General features: G+C 37.1%; 1 protein-coding gene across 1 annotated transcript in view; it reads left to right on the top strand.

Annotated features, from left to right (window-relative positions):
* APOOL (apolipoprotein O like) overlaps positions 1-12,221 on the top strand; it is a 41,726-nt gene that overhangs the window by 9,916 nt on the left and 19,589 nt on the right. The window contains exons 2-4 of the mRNA XM_037133215.2: positions 4,044-4,148; positions 7,689-7,808; positions 11,091-11,145. Coding sequence (XP_036989110.1) covers positions 4,044-4,148; positions 7,689-7,808; positions 11,091-11,145 — 280 coding nt within the window. The remainder of the gene's footprint in view (positions 1-4,043; positions 4,149-7,688; positions 7,809-11,090; positions 11,146-12,221) is intronic.

Below are 12,221 nucleotides of genomic sequence, written 5' to 3'. Positions count from 1 at the left end.
TGTTCAAATAAGTTTTCCACTGGTGGCTGTGCCTTCCCCCTTGTGGTACCCCTATAATTCGGATGTTGGAGCATTTAAAGATGTCCTGGAGGTTCCTAAGACTCTCCTCATTTCTTTGAATTCTTGCTTCTTGACTCTTTTCTGTTTGGCCATTATTTGCTTTCTTCTGGTCCACTCCATTGATTTGAGTCCCAGTTTCCTTTTCATTGCTATTGGTGTCCTGTGCAATTCCATTCATTTCAATTAGTTTCGCCTTCATATATTTGTCTAATTTGTCAGTATAATCAACCAGTTCTGTGAGGATCCTGATCACCAATGTTTTAAACTGTGCGTCTGTGAGTTTTGCTATTTCTTCATCGCTTAGATTTATTGGCTCTGGGGCTCTGAGATCCTCCTGCGCCATTCTTGGTCTGTTCGGGCCCTTTAAATGTGAGAAGCGGCGCCTGGGATTCCCAGGTCGCTGGGTTGTGACGCTGTATGTGGGGGCGTGGCCAGAGCGGGGAAATGGCGCCCCCCTCTGCCGCTTCTCACAGCTGGGTGCAGAGGAGCAGTGCCTTAGGTGGTTCACCTGGGCCGGGCCACTCAGAGTCGCTGGGTTATGACGCTGTATGTGGAGGTGGGGTCAGAGCAGGGAAATGGCGGCGCCCTCCACTGCCGCTTGCCGTGGGGACCTGCCAGCCCAGTCTAACCGCCCACTCCCTCGCCTGTCCACCCGCGCACAAATGCGCGACCTCAGTCAACACGCAGCCCCGGGCCCGGCTGTCTCCCCCGCAGTCGCTCGCCTGGTTGCTCGCTGGGTCGCTCACTAGGTCTGACCCTGCGCCTGGATTCCGCGGGCCTGAGTGTGTCTGGCCGAGTCCTGTGCAACCCTGCTCCGCCAGCCGCTGGTTTCGCCCCTTACCGGTCAGGCTGAAGAATTTGTTGTTAACGGACTTCCGAAAAGTTCAATTTTCCGTGTTCTGGCTGTGTTTTCTGTTGCTAATATTTAGTTTTCTCTAATCTTGGTTGTGTGAGAAGGCACGGCACATCCACCTATGCCTCCATCTTGGCGGAAGTCCTTCTTGACTGTTTTAATCATAAATGGGTGTTATATCTTTTCTGCATGTTGATAAGATCATATGGTGTTTATTCTTTTTTTTTGTTAATGTGGTGTATTACGTTGTTCTCTTTGTGTACGTTGTGCCATCTTTGTGCCCCTGGAATGAACCCCACTTGATTGTTATGTATTAATTTAGTGTATTGTTGTATTTGATTTGCTAATATTTAGTTTAGGGTTTTTGCATTTGTTTTTATCAGAGACATCGGTCTGTAGTTTTCTTTTTTGTGTGTTATCCTTGCCAGGTTTTGATATCAGTGTTATGCTGGTCTCGTTGGTCACATAACATGTGTTAGGAAGTATTGCCTCTTCAAATGTTTGGAAGACTTTGAAAAGGATAGGTATCAAATCTTTGAATGTTTGGTAGAATTCACTAGTGAAGCCATCTGTTCCTGCACTTTTACTTTCGGAAGGGTTTTTGGTGCTTGTTTCAATTTCCTCACCATTGATCTTTCTACACAGATTTTGCAGTTCTTTGTGGTTCATTCTAGGAAGGTTATGTGAGCAACCAAAGTGTCCTTTGATAGAGGATTGGATAAAGTAGATGTGGTACATGTCGTATACAATGAAATACTACTCAGCCATAGGAGAACATAAAATACTGCCATTTGCAACAACATGGATAGACCTTGAGAATATTATGCTAAGCAAAATAATTCAAGGCAGAAAAAGTCAGTAAACAAATGATTTCACTCAGATGGGATAATTGAAAGTAACAAATAAAAAACAAAAACTCTTGGACTCGGACAACAACATGCTGTTAGCAGAGAGGAGAAAAGTGGATACTAAAGGATAAAGGGATCAAATACATGGTGACAAAAGATTTTTGACTTTGGGTGGTGGGCACACAATGCAATATACAGATCATGTGTTATAAAAATGTACACTTGAAACCTCCATAATTTTAGTAACCAATGCCACCCCAGTACATTTAAGTTAAAAACAAATGTATCAGGAAAAAAAAAACATCAAAGTGAATGAACCCTGTGCTACTGAGTTTTTTAAGCTATGTTAATTGTTTTAGGCTCCAGTTCATTTAGTCAATCAGGACTCTGGAGCACTAGATCATAATTTTCAAGGAGTATCTATGAATTTATTTTATAGTCTACACTTATTATTTTTTTCATTAATCAAAGTAAGGTAATTATGCTCTGAGAACTTGGGCATGCTGAAAATTTTTCAGGTATTAATATACTTGAAAAGTATTTTTATTATATCTAGGAGTAAGGTCGAATCAGGGGCTTTATAAATATCTTTTAAATGTAAGAATTGACATCCTTCATATAATCACTTCAGAGCTTTAGTATCAGAGTATCTCAGGTACATGGGGGAGCATTCTTGCTGGCATCATTTTAATGTGTTTTATATTGATACCTGATGTAGATATGGAGTGGAAATCTCGTTATTTCATTAGTGAATACCTACTGTGTATAAGAAATCAAAAGTAGTGAATTTGGGGAAGTCATGCCTGGAGAAATCATTCTCTGATGCTAATCTGTACTAGAGAGAGGCTTGAGAAGGGAAAAACAGGAAACATCCTCTGATTAATATTGAGTCCTCTAACATTACCCTGCATATTTTAAACAGGAAATTGCTTAACTGATTCTGTAGCTTACCTTGCTCTACTCAGAAATATTGAAAAATGTGTCAGAAATGAAATAAAGACATTATTAGAGAATATTTAGAATTCTTTGGCCAGCGTTTCTTCCAGTTCTGCGTGGTCACACTTGTATGTAAGCAAAGGAGACCTCTTCCCTCTGGGTGCTCTTAGATTTCAGCTGCCTTTCTCCTCTAGAGAATCAAGCTCTTACAATGTATATTCCCTGGAAAGCATTTCATTTGGTCTGTTGAATAGATAATCTTTGGAGATTACTTTGGTACTTGAATAAACACCGAAATACTTCTTAGAGCCAGTAATTTTCCTGCTTTTTAATTCAAATCAATATACATGCAAAACAGGCTACTTTGGCCTTACAATAAGCATGAAACAGGGAAAAAAGAAATGCACTGGGAGAGTTAGGGGCAAAGAATTTTTAGTGTAGGAAATTATTTTTATGAATAGTGTACATTTGAGCCCTGGCTGGTGTGGCTCAGCGGATTGAACATGGGCCTGTGAACCAGCGGGTAGTGGTTTGACTCCCAGTCGGGGGCACATGCCTGGGTTGTGGGCCAGGTGCCCAGTAGGAGGTGTGTGAGAGGCAACCACACATTGATGCTTCCCTCTCTTTCTCCTTCCCTTCCCCTCTCTCTGAAAATAAATAAATAAAATATTTAAAGATAAATAATAGTTTGCATTTGTATTTTAACATTTAATCTCATTCACTCAGTACTTCAAAATCACCCTTTAGTTTCTTTGTAGCATTTATCAATTTTAGAACATAGCATATAATTTATTCATTGTGTTTATTGCCTCTCCCTGCTCCACTAGAATGTCACCTCCACGAGGGCAAAAATCGTTTTATTCTGTGAAGCATCCTAAGCCCTGACACCAGGGTTTGGGATATAGTAATTGCTCAGTCTGTTTTTGTGCACTGAGTGAATACCAGGATCAATCAATCCTGATTCCTCCTTCAAATTTTATATTCACTTCTTCCTGGTAATTATTATATTGCTGTATTCCATGTGAAGTAGGTAGTTAACTAGTTGGTAAAAATACTCTATCATCTAGTATGAGAAGGGAAGTTTAGGTTTATATCGTAAAATCGTGGGGTTTTTTTCTACTTTGGGTGACCGTGTTTTTCTTATTGATGCTATTACAGATGTACCCCACCCCCCCCTTTGCCTAACTCCACCCAGCCCTCACCCCGAAGAAGTGATTTTTAATGCTTGGATTTTTAATAAGTTTAAGTGAAAGCCATAGTGTTCCTTGGATGCCCCCAAACATTTATTGGGAAGTGGAAGATGGGGATCTTTTTATTTTAAAATCTTCTTGATACATCTTTCTCAGATGGCAAAGCTGACAACCACCCCTGCAGGTCTGACGTTTGCATCTATAAGTGTGCATGCAGCCAAAGAAGAGGAATCCAAAAAGCAGCTAGTGAAACCAGAGCAGGTAATTTGCCTACAAATGTTTGTGAATATTTTAATAATGTAAATATGATAAAATGAGTTTTATTGTGTTGTTGTTAGGTCTATTCATCAAGAATGTCTTGGAAATATTTGTTAGGCAAATTTTGTAATTTGCTAGAAATAGTTTCAAGGTATCTTAAAATAAGCACTGTATTATATTTAACTCAGACCTCAGAATATCCTAATTCTAAGGAAAAATGATTAGTGATTTTTCTCAATGAATAATCAATTATATAGGGTCTTAGTACTTTTAAGCAGTCATATTTTTCTTTCTTGAAAATCTATACAGGTACACCTGATATTTGGAAGCTTTAGTTTAAAAATTCATTAAGATCTCATTTTTGAAAGTGACTTTAGATGTTCTCTAGTTCAGCCTCGTGTATGTTACTGTGATGCCCTCTAATATAAGTCCACTAAATGGCCATTTATCTTCTACATGATTAAAACTCTGGATAGAGGAACCCGGAGTTTTGATTGGCAGCCCATTCAGTTTGCTGGCAGCTCTCATTCAATTTAAGGTCCTTCCTTAGGTCAGACAAATCTGTGTCATAATAAGATCTGAGCATTCACCTTGTATCTCTTGCATTGGTACCTTATAGAAAAATTCTCTCTTCCACCAAACAACTTTTCAGATGTGAGTTATACTTTAAGAACTTTTGCTTCCTGAATAAGTAGATAAGTAGCTTTAGCCAGTCTTCATGTGTCCATAGCTTTGAGTTCCATCATTATCATGATCATTCTCTGCTAAAATATTCAGGATGATTAGTATTTTCTTCAGATGTAAGTATTGTAACCACTGCTCAATAGAATCAGGCTCTGACTTCTCCTGTTCTACATAATATATTTCTATTGAACTGCCTAAGACCACATGCACTTTTATATGTATTTTTGTTTTGTGTCCTCACAATCAGTCTTGCTTATGACCTTGGAACATGACATAGTGAACTTGCAGTTCTTAAAATTTATTAAACATTTTACTGTGGTTTACTGGTAAGCTCTGTCTTTTCTCAATATGTACTTATACATACAGACTTTTTGGATTCAACTGCAAGTACATATATGCCTGTTTAACTTTCATCTTGTTTATCTAATTTATCATGCAAGCCTGTTGTTATCTAATTGTGATTACTGATTTGGTTCTGCATTCTGTGTTTTTGTTTTCCAGCCTTAGTTCACACTATGATTAATCCGTATACTTAGAAATGTACATTTGAGTCACACAGGTTTGAATCTGAATCTTGACGCCACCACTGACTGTTTGGATGACATTGGAAATAATTCTTACTGGTGGCTCAAATATTCTTTTGTATGAATTTACCATTTTCAAATGTACAACTTGCATAACTTTAGAAAATTTAGCATATGTCCAGTAATTTGTTGACTGTAATAGTGCTTTATCAAGGCACTTTCCACATAAGTCTGTATGTATATCTATAACTATTTCCTTAGAATAAATTTTTAGAAATGGAATTATAGGTCAGAATGCATGAAAAATATCAAAACATTGTCAAACTGACATGCATAAAATTTAACAAAAATATTTTCAGCGCTCCCCTTGCGTGCATGTCAGGCACTGTTCTAAGCACTGTATAATAATAATGTAAGATTTCAGTATTTTTTATTAGCAGCCCAGGATAGATCCACTTCCCTGCTAACTTGCTGTGTCTCAGTATTCTTTCTCCTCTTTTAGTCTTAGAGGGATGATGTTTTTAAGCCCACCTTGACATTCTTGTCTTTGGAAAGCTCAAAATCTAGGTAGGAAGATTAGTAACTTGCATTTGTCCCTAGTAGCTAAATTAGCATATTTCTGAATTTTAAGATGCAAAATTTTTAAGGTTCTTTTATTGTGTAAAGTGAACTATGAGTCTGTTTACATCTATTTACAATAAAGCCTTTGGTAACCAAAACATGATATGAATGAGGTGTTCTGCTTAATTGAATCTGCTGGTAAACTTGGGGCTAACTAGAATGTCTTTTTTTTAGTTCAGTTCTTCTTGTTAAACATTTAAAATATTGATATGCCCCTGCCTTGTTAAATACCATCTGGTGAATATAATTGATTATCTATTTATTAGAAAACTCTGGAGAGCCATGGGGTGATTGTTTTTGTAAATGATGAAATTTGAAGGACTCTCATCTGTAAAATGGCTGGCAGTGGGCTGTGTGTGTATGTGGTCAGCATCATTGGATTTTTCTTTTTATAATATTGCTATGATATGAGTTTGACTCATTCTCTTGTTATTTGCTTGTTTTCACCACAAAAAATAACAAAGGAAAATACTGATTTGGGACTTATACTTACTTTCACTCACTTTAATTTAAATGTGGTTTTATAGTTTACTGAATCAAATCCTAAATTCTAACAACATGGAAACAGACTCATAGATAGAAAACAGACTGACAGCTATCAGAGGGGGAGGGGTTGCAGGAATTTGTGAAAAAGTAGAGCAGGATTGCAAAAAAATACCCCCCAAAACTCATAGAGACAGGTAAGCAGTATGGTGATTACCAGAGGAAAATGGGATGGGGGATGTAGGAGAGGGTAGGGGATATGCATGGTGATAGAAGGAGACTTGACTTGGGGTGGTGAACACACAATATGATATACAGGTGATGTGTCATAGAATTGTGCACCTGAAACTTATACAACTTTATTAACCAATGTCACCCCCATAAATTGATTAAAATATATATACACATACAAGGTCTGCCCTGAAAAAGTCCAACTATTGTCAGTATGAGAACAGTTTGTGCAACATCATGTAACTTGACAGCCAAGGAGAGTTGACTGGAATGCACATGTGTGAATAATGACGACTTCACTGTAGTAGTCAGTGGGGGTGGTAGATGCCGTTAAGTGAGTGTGTGTACTGTGTGGCCGTCACATTCAAAATGACTGGGTAGACCAAAAAATCTGTATCCAATTTTGCATAAAGCTTGTACATTCCTCTGTGGAAACTGTTCAAATGATTCAGAAGGCAGCAGCTGTGGACAACTGGTGACTGACAGCTTCATCACAACAGTGTGCCCACTCATGCATCATGTCTCGTGCAGAGATTTTGAGCAAAACATCAAATCACCCAGGTGACTTAGCCCCCCTACAGCCCAGATTTGGCATCTATGATTTCTGGCTTTTCCCAAAACTAAAATCACCTTTGAAAGGGAAGAGATTTCAGACCATTGATGATATTCAGGAAAATACAATGGGGCAGCTGATGGCCACTGGGAGAACTGTGTGAGGTCCCAAGATACCTATGTTGAAGGGGACTTAAGCATCGTTGTCCTATGTACAGTGTTTCGTGTATCTTCAAGAAATGTCTCTATTTTACATATTACATGACTGGATACCTTCTGAACAGACCTCATATAATCTGTATTTTTAGTTGTTTTTAGCAGGAATATTGATGAGAATTCCTATTTTGCCATATTACTGGGAAAGTAATTTCAACTACTTTATATGTTTAAAATGAACTGTTGTTTTTTTGTTGTTGTTTTGTTTTGTTGTTTTTTTTTTTGCCCCTAGCTACCCATATATACTTCACCACCTCTCCAGTCTAAATATGTTGAAGAACAGCCTGGTAATTTACAAATGGGCTTTGCCTCCATCCGCACAACCACTGGTCGTTACATTGGCTGGTGCAAGGTAAGTCTTTTCTAATAGTCGTTCAATATTGGAGGTTTCTGATTTCTATTACATACCAGTTGTTCCAGTTACCCATGGATCTGTAGCAAACTACCTTCAAATTAGTGGTTTCAAACAACTACCATTCTATGATATTTTATGATTTGGCAAGCCAGGAATTTGATCAGAGTTCAGACAGGTGATTCTTCTGTTGCATGCGCTGTTCACAGAGGTCATTCAGTGATATTCATGAAGTGAATAGGCTGATCTAGAGGGTCCAAGACAGCTTCATCTCTAACAATGTGTCACAGATGCTAGAAGGCTGAGCTCAGCTGGGAATGTTGACCAAAGCACCTAGACATGACCTCTCAGACAAGGTGGCCAGATACCTTACGTGGGCAGTTCAGGGCTGTATAGAAAATGTTATAAGAGGCCCTAGGCAGAAGTCACCAGGTTTCTTAGCTGTCCTCAGTTGTCCAAGAAAATCACTTCTAAAGGTTGCTATTGCTAAGTCACTGAGGCCAATCCAGTTTTAAAGGGAGGGGAAAAATGCCACTCCTCAGTACAAGTAACAGCAAATAATTTGTGGCCATGTTTAATCCACTGTACCACTTCATAGATGAAAGTAGTTTAGTAAGCATTTATGTTACCCAGCATCTACAAAACATTGTTTGGCCTGTTACATGAAGTTCTGAGATTACTTCTCAATGTTTTCTTATCTGACTAAGCAACATTTTTACTTGTTTCATTTAGCTCATAAGACCAATTTGACTAGTCAGTTATTGGCCGAAATAGAATTCACCTTATTTTAATACTTAGCTTTCAATCAGCATTCCCAGCAGTGGACAGTATTGGTGTTTCATTATCATCACGTCAACATAGTTGTATTAGCATCAATATCTCCAATGTCAGTATCATCATGATAATGTTGGTACCGTTGTTTTTATCATTCTGACCCAGCTGTACAGATTTAGATTTACTTCAAATCTATCCTATCCAATTGCAACACTTTGAGCTTTTTATTTCTAATCCATTCTTTTTAGGAAAAAAAATTCTAGCCCTGGCTGGTGTGGCTCAGTGGATTGAGTGCTGGTTTATGAACCAAAAGGTCATGGGTTCAATTCCTAGTCAGGGCACATGCCTGGGTTGTGGGCCCGGTCCCTAGTAGGGAGTGTGTTGAGTAGCAACAAAACATTGGTGTTCTCTCCTTCTCTCTCTCCCTCCCTTCCCCTCTATAAAAATAAATAAATAACATCTTTTTAAAAAGATTTTTAAAAAGGCAGAAAATTCTAATCTGATTGAAATATCAAATCTGTGAACTCTGGTCATTCTAAAGTATATTTAAAATATCTGATGAACATATGGTGTTATTTCTAAACACTTTTGCCTGTCACAGAATTCTGATAATACTAGTTATACGACATGCTCTTAATCATTTAATCTCAGAGGGAAATATCTTAACTAATTAAGATCTGAATAATTTCAGCAGCTGGATGATTCACGTGTTAGTCTCCTGAGACCTAATTTTCTATACTATTGTCAAAGTTATTTTCAGTGAGGCAGACTGTTCCCAAGAGATACTTAAATTGCTATTATAACTATCACCCAATTAAAACAAAAAGACTGAAAGACCTTTATATTCTTTAATATCCTGAAACAATTAGGTTGAAGAAGGGCACTTCGAATGCATTTCATCTTCAATGTAAACAATGTTTGCTCTCTAATTTTTCTCTAAAGATGTAATATATTCTTAAAAAATTACTTCTGACTCAAATTATATTCTGCATTATACTTAGAGTCATTCAGGGAAAACTCAGTTTCTACTCCTACTCCTTGATGTTTTGAAATTGAAGTAGCAGTGACCCCCAGTGGTAAAAGCGAATTCCTAAACTCAGCTAAGGAGAATTTTCCGAGAGAAGTGACTGATTTGTTTCTTTGACAGTGCGATTCCTCCATCAACTAGTCAATAGGTGTTACATGAAGATGAAAATTTTCTCAGGACACAGTCCCTAAAGAGAAGTAGTTCAGTGGTGACTTTGTCCAGTTTGTGAGAACATAATGAACAGAATGAACCTATGCATCTCTAAGCACCATGGGAATATGTGAGACAGAGTTACTAATACCAAGATATGTCAATAGCAGTAACTTATTCCTTTCACATCTAATATACTCATTTCTACTTTCTTTGCTTTGAAAATCTCGTTTTTTATTTTAATCCTGTGGTTTGAGTGCAGCTATTTTAGGGAAGACCATATGCTTAGATTGTGTTTTCTGGTTCCTTCAAAATGAAACACAGCATGAAAATGGGCAATTAATAGGGGTAAATCATTTCATGCCTTCAATGTTAAAAAAAGATTTAGTTGTTCAGAGAGGGGAAAGCAGGGAGAAAGAGAGGGAGAAAAACATCTATGCGTGGTTGCCTCTCACACGCCCCCTACTGGCGACCTGGCCCACAACACCCAGGCATGTGCCCTGACTGGGAATTGAACTGGTGACCCTTCGGTTCGCAGACTGGCACTCAATCCATTGAGCCACACAAGCTAGGACTCATGCCTTCATTTTTCTTCCGATGGCATTGAGATGGCACTTAGAACTTAATAAATGTGTGTGACAATATCTCTTGCATTACAGTGAATTAGTTGGAAACAGGTAAAAGGAAATGTTTGATTGACAGCTTTAATCCCTCTGTGGATTAATTAATCTTGATTTGTAGAGAATTTATGTTGCTATTTAAAAACAGTATGGACACTAGTTTCTGTAGCATGATTTCTATCCTGAGATAAATGTTGTAGTTAGGTTTTTTCCTTATTCTGGTACACACTTAAAAAAGAGGGAAGGTGAATTTTTCTTTATGTGTTTTGCTGTTGTTTTCTCTGCAAATTGTTATGCTGTTGCTCCTGCGTCTTTATTAATCAGATGTTGCTTCCGAGCTGAAATTTGTTTCTCTTTATGCTTTATTGAATCCCATTCAATTTTCTAGGCCATTATAAAATAGGACGATAAATCTTTGTATTTTTGCCATAAGTTTTATATGCGCTGCTCTGATGATTTCATAGGCAGTACTTTACTTGTTTATTTGGGGAAAATACTACACAAAAATTATGCATGTTAAATAGAATGAAAAGTAAGAAATAAAGAGAAGTTCAACAAATATCCTCATAGTGAATAAATAAGAAGGTTAGATTTAGATTTGGGTGCAATGCTAAGTCAAAATTTTGATAAAATCTCAGAGATGTTACTTAATCAAAAAAATTATCAACGTTTTCAATAATGCAGATATCTTTTTCTTTCTTTTTTGCCTAGGGTGTTTATGTCTTTGTGAAAAATGGGATAATGGATACAGTACAATTTGGTAAAGGTATGTGAGTGAACCATTTATAATTAGGAATGTTCTGTTGTCTTTTTAACTTGCAAGGTTTAAAAGTGAGAAAAATAAACATGGTGTATTGTCTCTTATCATGTTTTAGCAACTGTAAAGATACTCTGCATGTCAGTTTATGGTAACAATAAAGCAATTAATTGTATTTGTAATTTATTTGGCTATTGTTATATGCTAAGTCACTATGATAAGCATTTTACGTAATTTATCTAATTTGCTTTTGGTAGTAATTTTGTGACTGTTGGTATCATAATTATTCCCCTTTTACAGATGAGGAAACTGTTTTAGAAAGAGTAAATAGATTGCCAAGACCACATAGCTAGTAAGTGGCTCCACCTGTACTCAAACTGAGGTCTGTTTTACATTATATACTCATAAAGCATAAATTAGAAACATATCTCCATTGTCATCAATCATTTTAATTAAGTGCTATTTGTTGTTAAAATATATAGTATTTTGCTCTTGATTGTTAGGGAGCACTGTACCAATCAGTCACCATAGGATATTTGAGCTAATGTTGGAAAGCAATTGTATTTGAGTCTTTAGTTTGATAATGGCGTTTGGCTGCAGATACAGCTTTCTAATAGTTTTGGTGTAAGCCAGTTGTCAAAATAAATGTATACAGCACCCAAAGAGCAGCTACAATTTTAAGTCTCTGCAGATTGGTGACCTGTATATGTATTGTCATCATGTAATATACATGGGAATTAATTCCAAATTATATTCCTCATCAATTTTGAGGAATATAATTAAATTACTGATTGCCATAAATATTGGGTTGACCAAAAAGTTCATTTAGCTTTTTTCTATAGAATGGCTCTAGTTGTCTTTAACTGCATTTGCAACAATTTTGTTAGATTGTGTTGTGACAGCTGTCATATCAGCATGCATTTTTTAAAAACGTGATCAAAATTGGTGAAGTTTTGTGCAGCCACTTTAATATTGAATATGGAAGAACGTACACAAAAATTTTGGTGTATTATGCTTATTATTTCAAGAAAGGTAAAAACACAACTGCAAGGCAAAAATCAGGTTTGTGCAGAGTATGGAGAAGG

The sequence above is a fragment of the Artibeus jamaicensis genome, unplaced genomic scaffold, assembly GCF_021234435.1.
Source record: "Artibeus jamaicensis isolate MK-2021 breed Jamaican fruit bat unplaced genomic scaffold, CSHL_Jam_final contig_241, whole genome shotgun sequence".
NCBI lineage: Eukaryota > Metazoa > Chordata > Mammalia > Chiroptera > Phyllostomidae > Artibeus > Artibeus jamaicensis.
This window is presented reverse-complemented; position numbering and strand designations above follow the sequence as displayed.